The sequence below is a fragment of the Colias croceus genome, chromosome 8, assembly GCF_905220415.1.
Source record: "Colias croceus chromosome 8, ilColCroc2.1".
Taxonomy (NCBI): domain Eukaryota; kingdom Metazoa; phylum Arthropoda; class Insecta; order Lepidoptera; family Pieridae; genus Colias; species Colias croceus.
In genome coordinates, this window is record NC_059544.1 from 6,616,475 (window position 1) to 6,632,248 (window position 15,774).

Consider the following 15,774-nt stretch of genomic DNA (forward strand, 5'->3'; position numbering starts at 1 on the left):
TGCACACTTCCATCGTCCTGAACGCTTTCTCTTTTGTTCCAGGTGGTACAAGTTTATCGATGGCACGGCTAGAAAGCAACCAGTTGTTCTTAATGACAGAGTAAAACAAGTTTCTGGAACCCTTATTATCAAAGAAGCTAAGGTTGAGGATTCAGGAAAATATCTGTGCGTCGTAAACAACTCTGTCGGAGGTATGTTAATTATTATGGCTCTAGTATAACTTAGTTAGTATAAGTATGCCCAAGAATTTATAACTGTAAATAAAATATATAAGATATAAGATAGATTGATAAAATATTTTGATATTTGAGTACTTTTTTTACCAGGCACACATTTTTTTCAACAACAAACAATCCAAATTAATTTACATAATACAATATTATATAAATAACAAACAAATATATTCTAAAGCAGATACTTAAACATTTTAAATGTGCATTTCAGGTGAATCAGTAGAAACCGTACTTACCGTAACTGCCCCATTGAAAGCTACAGTGGAACCCGCCACACAAACCGTTGACTTTGGACGTCCCGCTGTATTCACTTGCAGATACGAAGGAAATCCCGTAAAAACTATCACATGGCTGAAGGACGGCAAGGACATGAACCATCACGACCCCGCTCTGAGGTAATGGACTTTGAACTATGAGAAATTCAAATTTCAAATGTAACGTATTTTTGTGAACTTACATACTTATCGGGTTATCTATTTTTACTGCAATAGAACGTGTAGATGCAAAAAAAATATATCTTATCCTTTACTAGTAATAAATCATAGTCAAAAATGTCAATACTTGATTTTAATGTCTCCTTACGTATAAAATTTCAGAATCGAGTCAGTCAAGAAGGAAGACAAAGGAATGTACCAATGCTTTATCAGAAACGATCAGGAAAGTGCAGGAGCTAGCGCCGAATTGAAATTAGGAGGACGATGTAAGTTTTTTTTTTGTATTTTTTAATCTAAATAAAAAAAATTGAACATTAATTATTAAACAATAACAAGTAAATCTTTTAAATATTATTATTTAAATAATTGGACGATTTTTCGTTTGAGCTTGATACTATCCAATTTAGGTGAACAATACATTATTATGTATAGTTATATCAATAATATATAAGTTACATTTACCTTTCTGGTATATTTGGTAGAATTTTTATCATCTCTCACTAATCGATAACTGGACACCTTAAACGTGGCTACTATTCAAATGTATAGTTGTTACTTGAATTAAAAATGAAAGTGACATTTCGACACACACAAAACCGTTTTAGTGTTAGTGTCTAAATAACGTGTAATTAGCCTTTAAATTTTGATCTTCATTTCAGTCGAACCACCCCAAATCCGTCACAGCTTCTCGGAACAGACCCTCCGCTCTGGCCCATCATTACGTCTCAAGTGCGTCGCCTCCGGTAACCCAACTCCCGATATCGCGTGGCAATTGGATGGAGATAAGCTGAACAGTGGCGAGAGACTGCAGATCGGACAGTTTGTTACCGCTGATGGAAACGTGGAATCGCACTTGAATATCTCCTCTGTGCACACTAATGATGGTGGACTGTACTCCTGTATCGCGTCTAGCAAGGTAAGGTTCCTTGGTGTCTTTGGGCTCTAGAATCGAAGTAGAATGATGTGGAAAATTGTATTTTATGGTTAATACAATTTGAGCATAATTTTTTGTATTGTAGGAAGTTTAATAGCACACTTTACTTACTTTATTTTAATTACTTTCTAGATATTTAGTTAAGTAAAATGTAGAGGAATATCTTGACAAATTTCTGTACATTAAAATTTTAAACATAACATGTGATTACCTACTAGTGGTTTTAATTTTTTTTTATATAATATAATTTAATCAAACGTAAAATATTCAATAAAATAGTTAATCATTATCTATCGTATAGGAGGTTCAATCAACGTTGACAAGTGAGCATTTTAGTATAGTTGGTTCTTTGATATGCTGTTCCTCTTGCTATTTCGGTTACAGTCCGGGCTGTCTGGCTGGCCGCAGTGGTTGCGTTTATTAGTGCGCATCTTATCTGCACAGGAAAATATCCTTAATTTAAAGTCATTTTTTAACGCGTAATTTTTAATCGTTTGCCTTTAGATAGATCCATTAGACATACATTTTTTATTGCAAGACGTGTTTTTCGTTGTTAAATAGGTGCCAGACGCAATTTTTATTTCAAAATAATTAAAATATCATCGAAATAAGTGAAATTCCATCAACATGAGTCCCAGTGAAGGATAAGTAATCACTGTGTTACTTATACTATATATAATATTCATTTTACTATTTACAATTTTTTTGCAACAATCTACCATGTTGCGTTCTTTTCCCAACGAACCACAAATAGGACGTTAATGTAAACTTGATAAAAACCAAATATCATCAAGAAATTAAAGACTTTTTAACGGATTTTAAATGCGATTTATTCATTGTATTATTTTCCCGAGTCTTTAATTTCTAAATGTATAATACTCGCGTAAAATCAAACACTAGAAAATACAAATATCATCAAATACATATTTATACCCAAAAGTGTAATAAATATGAAACCATCTATTAAAAATATTAGTTTACTAATTATTCAATATAAGTATTAAAAAAGGATAATATAATATAAATAATAAAGTTATTACTTACCTTTTAAGCGGACTCATGTTGATGTAATTTCACTTATTTCGATGACATTTTAGTTATTTTGAAATAAAAATTGCGTATGGCACCTATTTTACAACGAAAAAAACGTCTTGCAATAAAAAAATTATGTCTGATGGATCTATCTAAAGGCAAAAGATTAAAAATTACGCGTTAAAAAATGACTTTAAATTAAGGATATTTTCCTGTGCAGATAAGATGCGCACTAATAAACGCAACCACTGCGGCCAGCCAGACAGCCCGGACTCTAACCGAAATAGCAAGAGGAACAGTATATCAAAAACCCAACTATACTAAAATGACTTTTTTTAAAACGTTGCTAGCTCCCGTACCACTATATCTACATTCTACGTACCGTACGTACTCTCCCAAAACACATATAATTTCCAGTTTTGTACTATTGAAATGGCTATAATTTTTTTTGTATTCTTTAAAATTATAAAAACATGCATATAAATGCTATAACACTAAATATTAAATGTCTAAAAAATATTAGATTTTTTTTTAATTTTGGATTCGAACAATAAAAAAATTACCACATGTTTTCAGGTCGGCAGCGCATCCCACTCATCCCGCGTGAACGTATACGGTCTGCCGTACGTGCGCCCAATGAAGAAACGCCCCGTCGTCGCCGGAGACACTCTCATCGCGCACTGCCCTGTCGCTGGGTACCCTATCGACTCCATTGTGTGGGAACGGGATGGACGGTACATATTAATATATATTTTATTTATTATTTCTTCTAAATTAACGTTTAAATAATTGCCTTAAATGAGAGATAATTTTTCCCAATATCGGTAGTCAAAACGACGACATAGTTATGAATATAGTTTAATCAGTGTTGACTTATCGGTTGTAAAGAGGAAGACTGATATTAATAAACAAGTATGACAAAATATAATGAATTATAGACTATGTAGTTGTTCGAAGAGGCTCTACAACCAACACGTTTATCATTTTGTAAAACCTCTACATACATATACTTAACATTTTTTTATGTTATTGTGCAGTCCGTTACATATTGATTTTCTTGTGGATAATTTATTTAGTGTTTAATAAAATTTATAAATAAATAATTTATTGTACACCAAAGCAAATATAGGAATATTGTACAAAGGGCGATCTTATCACTTACAAGAGTGATCTACACTTTGATAATGGATAACCTAAACATGTTTTTTTTTTAATTGTACAGTCCTTTACATATTGATTTTCTAGTGGATAATTTATTTAGTGTTTAATAAAAATTATAAAAAAATAATGTATTGTACACCAAAGAAAATATAGGAATATTGTACAAAAATCTTATCACACAAGTGATACCTACACTTTGATAATGGATAACCTAAACTTTTTTTTCTTAAATGCCAATATACCAAATTGCAGTGTGCTCCCAATCAACCGCAAACAGAAAGTATTCCCCAACGGCACGCTAGTCATCGAGAACGTAGAGCGAATGAGCGACCAGGCCACCTACACGTGCGTCGCTAAGAACTCACAGGGATATAGTGCAAGGGGACAACTCGAGTTGCAAGTTATGGGTACGTTTTAATATTTAATAGATATTTTTGAAATGTACCTGTGGATGATGTAAACAATTTTTTTCTGTCAATTTTTGTATGGGAAATATTGGGCGGGGGGGATCTGAAGTTTTGTAGTAACGTCAAGCAATAATGAAGAGGAGCTGAGGGACATGAAAATTTGTTTATATCGTTTCACACGTTAAATAAAGAGTGGGTAATGTAATGCGATCAAACAAATATACATAAACTAATTTTTTTCCAGTTTTTTGTTTTATAATAACTAGTATATTATTTTATCATTTTCAAAATAAAGTTGATTTAAATATTCTTAAAAAGTTTCGTTTCGCGTTGATCGCATTACTTTTTACACAATATATTATTTATAACCTAAAGATATCAGATCAGAATAGAAAGATATAGAAGAACATAACACGATCTTAATTTTACTTTCTATAATAGTTTTATAATACTTTAGGTTATAAATACATTTTATTGCAATTTGAGAGTGGATAACATAAAACTACAGATTTATTTAAAAGGTTACGTTTTTTTCTGGAAATAGAAATATTCATAATATCAATTGGAATTTTTTAATTATATGAGAACATTTTAAGCTCAAATGTATATTAAAACATCTGTCGTCGTTTGGAAATGTGTTCTCAAAATGTTATCTGTTCAGAATTTAAGCGTGTATTCATTTAAATAGAGTTGAAGGCTCTGCGTTGCCACTATTTAAATAATTAAGAAATCAAATATGCCGTTAACATGACTATAATTAATAAACGAGTAAAATAATTTAAAAATATAGTTACAAAAAAAATTACGACATGGCTAATTTTAATTTTTAGTAATAAGTCAATGCAATACACGCTTAAAATTTCTGAAATACATATTTGTGTTTTATTCAAATAAATAAAATGAAGAATTTATCGCTTACTTTCATAATTTTAAAACAAAATCTAAGTGAAAATTAATTTAAAAATAATATGATCTAGGTGGCGACAAAGTGGTAAGTTATAAATTGGAACTGGGTTCGATTCCCAGTCGAATGTGGTATAATTATCCATTATGTATTAATTTATTAAAAAAAAAGTAAGCGATAGAATTGAGATTATGTCGAACTAATAATACAAGGAAAAGTTTTTTTACTTTAATATCAAATCAAAACATATCTCAGCATTCTTCAAAAAAAGTAAGTAATGCTATAATAATCCATCACTTAATAATCGACTCAATTGAATATATTATATATTTATTATATTATTATTTTGTAGTATTATTCCAGCATATAATATAGCATTTCTTTAAATATAAAGTGTAATAGAAATATGAACTAATAAAATTTCTTTTCAGGTTATTTTGTATTGACTTATAATAGGGTGTGATATTTTACTAGGGAGAATTTTAAATGTTTATACCCGCCAAAGCTACACCTTGTGCCACAAATATACTCTCATGAAATTAACTATCTGTTCAGTTCCCCCACAAATACTGCCATTTGAATTTGGCGACGAACCAGCAAACGCTGGGGACATGGCGTCCATCTCTTGCGCTGTGAGTAAGGGTGACCAACCTCTCAATATCTCCTGGATATTTAACGGACAAATCGTATCCCGGCACAATGATTTGGGAATCGTTCTAACCAATATCAACAAAAAAACTTCCATATTGAACATTGATTCCGTGAATGGAAGCCATAGAGGCACTTTTTCCTGTGTGGCAACAAACGCAGCTGGCTCCGTTAACCATAGCGCTGTTCTTGAAGTCAATGGTACCGACTCAAATAGTTTCTAGTAAACTTCTTTGATTTCTCATCCTTTACTCCGAAAATATCCCAACTCCTGTTTACATATAGCTTCTTTATCTTAGTTCCCCCGCAAATAACACCGTTCGAATTTGGAGAGGAAGTTCTCAATGAGGGCGAAACGGCATCTGTGTCGTGTGTAATGAGCAAAGGCGATCTACCCGTAACATTCAAATGGCGTTTTAATGGAGAAATTATAAATTCGCACAATACTCTCGGCATCGTTCTTACAACAATTAGCAAGAAAACTTCAATTTTAAACATTGAGGCTGTCAACGCCGTGCATCGCGGGTCGTATACTTGCGAAATAAGGAATGCAGCAGGCCAAACTAATCATACAACTCTACTTAGTGTTAACGGTTCGCTATCTTTTATTTATATTTTGTACTTATATTAGTGCTTTTTCTTATTGTACAGTACCTCCTCAAATCATGCCCTTTGATTTCGGCGATGAACCCGCAAACGCAGGCGACACCGCTTCTATACAATGTGTAATGAACAAGGGTGATCTGCCTGCAAATTTTTCGTGGAGTTTAAATGGAAAAATAATATCATCCGCGAATAGTTTGGGAATCGCTATAGGAAGCATGAGTCGGAAAATGTCAATTCTCAACATTGATTCCGTAAATGGAACACATCGTGGAGTTTACGCCTGTCACGTAGGAAATCTCGCCGGACATGTCAATCATAGCGCAACGCTAGAAGTCAATGGTCTATCTTTTAATATTACTTCTGATTCTTACTTAATTTGCGTGCTTAGTGAAGTAGTATTCTTTAACAGTATTACCCCAAATCCATCCCTTCACCTTCGGTGACGAGCCTGCCAACGCGGGAGACACAGTCGGAATTCAGTGTATGGTGACAAAAGGAGATGCACCAATTAACATTACGTGGTATTTGAATGGAAAACCAATCACGAGTGTACAAGGACTGACAGTGACTAAAATTGGCCATAAATCAAGCAGTGTCTCAATAGACGCAGTTTCTTTTATACATACAGGAGTTTATACCTGTTCTGCTATGAATCAAGCCGGTTATGCGAATTACTCCACAGATTTAGTTGTCAATGGTAACTTTTCAAAGTAGATAAAATTAATGTTTGCTTATTTCCTCGCAATTTAAATTGCATTCTCCCTTTCCCCAACCCCACAAAGTCAAACTATGATATATCTGACATATCGTGCCGTAAAGAAAACGTAAAAAATCTACTAGGATATTTAAATAACATATTTTTATTCATTTTACTATCACAGTTGTACCACAGGTTACACCATTCGATTTTGGTGAAGAAACGTTGAATGCGGGCGATACTGTCTCGCTTACGTGTACTGTAGGAAAGGGTGATTTACCCCTTAAAATTCACTGGCAGCTTAACAATGCACCACTTAACTCGGGGAACGGTGTTTTTATAAACAGAAACGGAAAAAGAATATCTGTTTTAAGCATAGAGAATGTGCAACATGAACACATTGGAAATTATACTTGCATTGCTGAAAACGAAGCCGGTAGCAGTACTCACAGTGCTCTGCTCAATGTGAATGGTATCAATACGAATGAATATAATAATCAAATTACTATTGTAATTGCTTTTATTCGCACTTTATTATTCTATGTATTTTGTTTATACATACCGTTTACAAAAAATCCTCACACAAATCCATTTCTTTCATTCTCCTACACATTTATGTCTGTTTTAGCAAGCAATTTCAAGTTATAACACGTTTTTAATAAAGCATTTATGTATTTGAATCACAGTTACGCCACAAATTATGCCTTTCGATTTTGGAACCGATCCTGTCAACGACCAAGAAATGGTGGTAATCATTTGCTCCGTCACCAAAGGCGACTTACCTTTAACTATACGTTGGTACTTTAACGGGATACCCCTCAAGTCTGAGACCAATGGCGTAACTCTAATAAATTCCAAACGCACTAGCCAACTCACTATAGAATCAGTATCCCATCACAATCAGGGCAATTATACGTGCTCAGTCAAAAACCAAGCGGGCAGCGCTAATCATACGGCTGAACTCTATGTTAATGGTACATTTTTGCATTTTTTTAGAATAATACGCTTATTAATTATTTTAACCTTATTCCAACCACAGTCCCGCCACAAATTATCCCCTTCGAATTCGGCGAAGATTCATTCAATGCTCAGGAAATGGTGTTAGTCACATGTACTGTCAGCAAAGGTGATCAACCATTAACAATAGAATGGTATTTTAATGGAAAAAAAGTAAAGTCGGGGGATATTGGAATTACTTTAATGAACACAAAACGGACGAGTCAATTGAGTATCGAATCAGTTACTCATCAAAATCAAGGAAATTATACATGCGTTGTGAAAAACCAAGCAGGCGTATTGAACCACACTTCTCAACTTTTTGTTAATGGTATCAATCCTTTACATTTGTAGTTCTATAGATTCTTATGTATTTTTACCTGTCCTGACATCCTCTCCTCCTTTGTAACTTTGGCGGGCTATAAAAACGAAAATGAAGGTGAAAATTAATAGCCCATCTAATGTCATCACGTTTATTTCACGTTTTCAGTGGCGCCTATAATTACGCCTTTCGATTTCGATGAATCAGTTTTTTTCGGTGAAGGTGTACAAGTTATGTGTCATGTACCAAAAGGAGATACGCCTTTAAATTTCAAGTGGACTTTTAGTGAAGGCGATGTGAGTTCACTAACTGGGATAAATATCATTAATGCTGGAGACAGGGGCTCAGTACTCATTGTAGGTGCCGTTACAGCTAAACATTCTGGCAATTACACATGCACAGCCTCTAATACAGTTGCCAAGGCTAGCCATCACGCAACGCTCAATGTCAAGGGTATACGTTTATTGTAAACACGTGTCTGCTTTTTGTATTTTGTTGTTTCTCCACAAATCCGATAGAGTTATATTTAGCAATTCCATTAGATTATTATTTCACTTTACAGTGGCTCCGATAATATCTCCCTTCGAATTTGATGAAGCTGTATTTTATGGTGAAAGTATACAAGTAATGTGTCACACTCCAAAAGGTGATACCCCTATTGACTTTACGTGGTTCTTTCGGGGAAAACCTATACAAAAAAAAGATGCCATCACGATAACGAAAGTAGGAGCAAGGAGTTCGATCCTTGTTATTCCGTCTGTAACTGAAAAACATAGCGGAAATTATTCCTGCACTGCTTCAAATATCGTTGCGTACGCGAATCACACTGCTGCACTACACGTTCAGGGTATAAAATACGTATTTATCATTTTTGTTCTAATTTTATTTTATTTTTTATTTCGTTTGCCAGTTCCTCCACACATCGTTCCGTTTGAGGCCGAGGAGCCAGTTTTTGCAGGAGAGTCCGTACAATTAACTTGCCACGTCTCTAAAGGCGATACACCCTTAACTATTACTTGGAGCTTTCATGGAAAAGAATTATCTTCTCACGAGGGCATAACTACAACGAAGATTGGTCAACGAACGTCGTTACTCACAATAATTAGCGCTATGGCCGGTCACAGCGGCGAATACTCGTGTCACGCCGCTAACCACGCCGGCCTCGCTCTTCACTCTACCTCAGTCAATGTTCATGGTATCTCCTGAACCCCTTCACAAACTTAGCACGCTGCACGCTTGCCTAAAAATTAATTTCGGCTTTCTAAATTAACAGTATTACCGTACATCGTGCCCTTTGAAGCGGATGAATCAGTATTTGCCGGCGAATCGGTTCAACTCAACTGTCACGTTTCAAAGGGCGATTTACCCCTTGACATCAAATGGCATTTTCATGGGTTTGAAAATTCATCATCGCATCTCGGCATAATGACAACAAAAATGACATCGCGAACTTCCTTTCTTTCAATTGTTGCGGCTACCGCAAGCCACAGTGGCAACTACACCTGCGTAGCTACCAATAGTGCCGGCTCCACTAACCACTCCACTGTCCTTAACGTTCATGGTCAGTTACTTTTATGTCATCAACCATCATTTTTTATAGCTGTACTGTGCTAAAAGATGCCAATGGGAAATAAGCACGAATTCCCTTTTGATATCTTATAGCAACGTAAGCTTGTTGAGTATTTTTTATTGCCATTTTTTTTTATTGCTCATGTTCATTTTTTGTACAGTTACACCAAACATTTTACCATTTGACGTCGATCAAGCCTTATTTTCTGGGGAATCCGTTCAGATGATGTGCCATATATCCAAGGGAGATACGCCCCTTGAAATACGGTGGGATTTTAATGGACATTCGCTTTCACGAGAGCTAGGAAGTTTTTCAAAAGTCGGAGATCGCACATCCGTCCTAGTGCTGCCATCGGTTACGGGATCCCACAGTGGAAACTATACATGTATTGCAAAAAATCGCGCAGGCAGAACATCTTTTACGACCACACTTAAAGTCATTGGTATATACTGATAAATGTAGTGGCAAACGTTGCTTAATAACTACAAAATATTTTAAGTTATTCCTATCCGTATTCCTTAATGTTTCATTATTACTTTATTTATCATAATGATTGACTTCTTTCGTCTCTTATTTAAAGTGGTCCCATACATAAACCCGTTTGAAGTAGAAGAGTCTATATTTGCCGGAGAATCTGTACATCTCACATGCCATGTATCGAAAGGAGATCGGCCTTTACAAATATCATGGAGTTTTCAAGGAGTTGAAATTCCCTATCATAATAACATGGGCATAACTACTACAAAATTGGGAGAGAAAGCATCTGTTCTTAGCATTCCAACAGCAATGGGTCAACATAGTGGAAATTATACTTGCACAGCAAGTAATAGAGCTGGTCGTGCACATCATTCCGCTGTCGTCAATATTCATGGTACTACGTCGATCGTCTTGACTGTTATTAGAATTTCGTGAACTAGAACGTCGTTTAAACAAATGCACGTTATTAGTTTTACTTGTAGCATTCATTTTTATTTTTATTTTATGTTAGTTCCACCTCATATAATGCCATTCGAGATAGAAGAATCGATTTACTATGGAGAATCTGTTCAAATGACATGTCACGCGAGCAAGGGAGATCGACCAATGTCTATTTCGTGGACCTTTGAAGGTCAAGATCTATCGACTCATTCGGGAATCAAAACAATGAAGATGGCAGAACAGACTTCATTTTTGTCTATCGCATCGGTCACCGGAGCTCATACTGGCAATTATACGTGTATAGCCAAAAACAGAGCAGGAGAAGACAGATATTCCACTTCTCTGCATGTCAAGGGTATTTCAAATATATATAACAGCATGTATGCCTATATATAAATCTAACTATGTGTATTTTTCTTTGCTCAGTCGTCCCTCACATCAAACCATTCGAGTTGGACGAAGCCGTGTTTGCAGGAGAATCTGTCCACCTCGACTGCCACGTACCTAAAGGCGATATTCCTCTTACCATATCTTGGAGCTTTCAAGGGCAATATATAACGCGTCGATTGGGCGTTAAAACAACAAAACTAAGTGAACGCGTATCAGTGCTAGACATCCCAGTAGTAACGGACATAAACAGTGGGAACTACACTTGTACTGCAAGCAACAAAGCAGGGAATGTAAACCACACAGTTGTCCTCAACGTTATCGGTATTAATACGTAAATGAAACTAATATTAGCTTGCTTTCCATTTAGTTCCTCCCGTGGTCCAACCATTTTCATTCGGAGAAGTCGCCTTGAATTCTGGCCAAGTGGTTACAGCAGCTTGTTCCGTAATTGAAGGAGATCACCCCCTACAGTTACGATGGCTTTTCGATAATGAACCAATCAAACCTAAATCAGGAGTAACAGTATTTAATATTGGTGAAAGAAGTGCGATTCTCAGTATCAGTTCAGTAGCACACAGTCATGCAGGAAATTACACTTGTGTCGCCGACAATGAAGCAGGAATTGACTCACACACCTCATCATTAATAATAAACGGTGCTTAGTTTAACCGCGTAATTAGACATATCATAGGTTTAGTAATTTTTTTTATACTTTTCTATGTTCATCTTATTTTGACACCATTACTGACTGTACATTATATTTTCAGTACCCCCTAATATATTACCATTCTCGTTCGGTGAAAAACCAGCAAATGTGGGAGAGTATTTGCAGGTAGCATGTACTGTGAATTTCGGAGACCTTCCATTAACGATAACTTGGACGTTTAATAGTCAACTCATATCGCAAAGAAATAACAACTATTTAATATCTAATTCAAAGCGAAGTAGCTTACTGATTATTGAGTCAGTCGACGATAAGCATGCTGGTTCTTATACATGCATTGGAGAAAATCGCGCTGGTCGAACCACTTATTCGGCTGACTTGGTTGTATATGGTTAGTCGTCCGGTAGAATTATTAGAACGTTTATTTTATCAACTAGAAATCATTTGTTTCAGTTCCTCCAAAAATAGCACCCTTTTCTTTTGGGCCGGAACCGGCTTACTTAGGAGACTATTTTGCATTACAATGCATAATAACTCATGGCGATCAGCCCGTTAAAATAGAGTGGACTCTCAATAATCAATCTGCTAGAGGCATACCCGGTGTCAGACTTAGCAACAACGATCGAAGGAGTAGCGTCCTCACAATAGAATCTATAGCTGCCACGCATGCGGGTGTATATAATTGTACCGCAAAAAACGCTGGAGGCGTCGTTTCTTACACAACTGAATTGGTTGTAAGGGGTGCGGACAATTATTATTAGTATATTTCGCTTTTATTCTCTCGTACTTCTTTAATATTGTCCTGTTTCGCTTTATTGTCAATTTTTGCTCTCCCAGTACCGCCCTTGATAGTGCCGTTCACATTCGGAGACATTCCATCCAACCCTGGGGACGCGGTGGTTGTTAACTGCGTTGCGACCAAGGGTGACATGCCACTAGACATCTCATGGACCTTTAGCAGCGAAACGATCGATTCGAATATGCACCGTGACATCACGACGACGCCATTGGGTCCTCGTGCATCTGTGCTCACAATAAATTCTGTGAGCGCAAACCATCAAGGAAACTACACTTGCATAGTGCAAAACGCCGCCGGACGCGCAGAACATGCGGCGACTCTCGTCGTTAACGGCACGTTTAAAAATTCATTGAATATATTCTATTAAAACATTAATCTGGAAAGATATATGTAGGAAACTAACATCACAAATCAGCACCAATATATACCTTACTCGTATACACAACTTTACATACATCTGAAATTGCTAACAGCTTGCTAATAAATACATTAATCCACATTTCTGTGGTTGGTTCCAGTTTTACCACGAATAGTTCCATTTTCCTTCGAAACTCCACTGTACGCAGGCCAAGCCACTCAAGTGACATGCTTAATTTCGGAAGGTGATCTTCCAATCGATATCCAATGGTACTTTGAAGAGCAGCCCTTAAAAGAATTAGCCGAAGTTACAGCAACTAAAATAGCAAAAAGAGCGTCACTTCTCCTGATCGACCCAGCAGGGTGGTCAAATACTGGCATTTATACATGTCTTGCCCGTAATGCAGCGGGCTCCTCCAACTATTCCGCCTCGTTAGAAGTACATGGTACATGTTTACACTTAACACATGTATATTCAGTGGTATAAAACCTCCTAGCACGGCCAACGCTTTGCGTAGTTTAAATAATGTGTGCTTTTAAACAAAGATTATTGGCAGTGATACTCGTCTCTCACAATATTTAAGACTTAGTGCATTTTAAAGTATATCTAACACAATGAAAAATCGCGAATAGAAATCATCTATTAAATAGTTGACTGAAAACCTCTAAGATAGAACTGTACTGTGTAGGAACCGACTGCGGCTATCATCGACGACATCACCTCTCTTCCACTTCCTTCCTGCATTTTTAAACATTTCCTCTCCTTTCCTTATTTTCCTGTCTTAGATTTATTTTTGTTTGCATTTTGATTTCGCTTCATGGTGCTTCACTAACATAATTTTTGATGAAATAATGTACAAAATAATTAAGAAATAAATTAAATATATTGAATGTATAATCAGTTATTAGGTAACCACTTTATTTCATCAAATATTGCAGCTATCGCTTGGTTTATTTTGGTTCATTAACTACTCCTTTTTTATATCTTATGATTTATAGTTAGATTAGCTTTAAATAAATTTGCATTTAAATTGATTAATAGTTTCCCCGAGTTAAAAGCTTCTAAAGCATTAGCTTCTCATACGTGTCATCGCTATTTAATGTCTATATAAATTATAATCAATATTTATTGCTGTTAAAATGAATACTTACAGTTATTTTAATAGAGGCTTTTAATTCAATAAACTGGAAAATTTTAGATAAATTATATTCTACAATTCACACATTATTAACACGTGACAGAAAATTATATGTACTATTTCTATACTAGGTCAATTGACAAAGCCTAATATTATAGTATAAATTAAAAATTGTCATGTCCTATTGTGTAAAAAAATACACGCCATAAAATTTTCCAGTTATTTTTTTGCGACGGGAACAATTTCGTTTTTAACAAAGTAAATTAAATTCACTTAATTTAGAAAACTAGTAAACACTGATAGTTATTAATAAAGAATTGTTCCAGTTGTACTAGATTTAATTTTTTTAAGTTTTTAAAAGTCTATTCAATCAGCTAAAGAAAGCTACTGAACTGAAATTAAATTCACCTACAGTGTAAATGTTGATTAGAACTTTAAGCACATTGTGCACACTTTGTCACGTTTCAAATTTCACATACTTTTAATCATTCATTGAATTCAACAAAATATCAATTGTGTAAAGAGACAATTTTTAAACTTTGCTTAAATCAAAATAAAAATACTAAAAAGTAAAGACATTGGAGCTTTTATTTTAATAAACTGGTAAATATTTTAGTACCCCCACGTTGGATTTTGGAACCCACTGACAAAGCCTTTGCCCAAGGTTCTGATGCTAAGGTCGAATGTAAAGCTGATGGCTTCCCTAAGCCCCAGGTCACATGGAAGAGGGCTGAAGGTAAGAATATTTTAAATTAAAATGGCTTTGAGGGTAACCTAAGTTAATGAACGTTTGCTCAACGTCTTTTTAAACCTGTATCATATCGATGTAAAATTACATTAAATAAAAGCATTCATCTCAAAATGTTTTAAAATTTATCATAAATTATGTAACAGGTGATACGCCAGGTGATTATAAAGACCTTAAACCAAATAACCCAAATGTTAAAGTTGAAGATGGCACATTGACTGTTTCTAATATCCAAAAGACAAATGAGGGTTACTATCTGTGTGAAGCTGTTAATGGAATTGGATCTGGATTATCCGCCGTTATTCTTATTAGCGTTCAAGGTACGTATTTCTCTTAGAACAAAATATATCTGTGCCTCCAGTGAATAAGGGAGTAAGACGAGTTATTCCCTTTGGTTTTTATTGCACCATTGGATTCAGCTCGTCAAAATACACAACATATCAAAAGGTCATATCTCTAGCTGCATCCTAACCCATTTTTTCGAATGACCCAAACGGTATAAGTAGGGTGTGATTAACGGTATAAGTTACCTTATCCATCATTTTAGGCAATCGCAAAGGAACTATTCGTCTCGAGTCAAAATAACCCACGAACACAAGGACGTATGTGTAGTTATACTTTTTGAATAAAGACTTAATTCATTTTGTTCCATCCGTGCTAACATTATTTTAGTATAATCGCATTTGTGTCATTTTTCTAACATGAGCATAAAGGAACAACTCTTAGTGTCATTGGTTTAAGTGACGACATGAGACAGTTTCGCATTAATGCCGTGTTGCTATTGGTCTATTTGAATACTGCACGGAAACAACGGA

The 15,774-nt window shown here is 35.2% G+C and overlaps 1 protein-coding gene across 1 annotated transcript in view; it reads left to right on the forward strand.

Moving 5' to 3' along the window:
* Window positions 1-15,774, forward strand: part of LOC123693825 (Down syndrome cell adhesion molecule-like protein Dscam2) — a 61,988-nt gene that overhangs the window by 26,209 nt on the left and 20,005 nt on the right. The window contains exons 8-16 of the mRNA XM_045639063.1: window positions 43-191; window positions 445-628; window positions 830-933; window positions 1,327-1,583; window positions 3,210-3,367; window positions 4,047-4,201; window positions 5,661-5,954; window positions 14,828-14,947; window positions 15,106-15,279. Of these exons, the coding sequence (XP_045495019.1) occupies window positions 43-191; window positions 445-628; window positions 830-933; window positions 1,327-1,583; window positions 3,210-3,367; window positions 4,047-4,201; window positions 5,661-5,954; window positions 14,828-14,947; window positions 15,106-15,279 (1,595 nt within the window). The remainder of the gene's footprint in view (window positions 1-42; window positions 192-444; window positions 629-829; window positions 934-1,326; window positions 1,584-3,209; window positions 3,368-4,046; window positions 4,202-5,660; window positions 5,955-14,827; window positions 14,948-15,105; window positions 15,280-15,774) is intronic.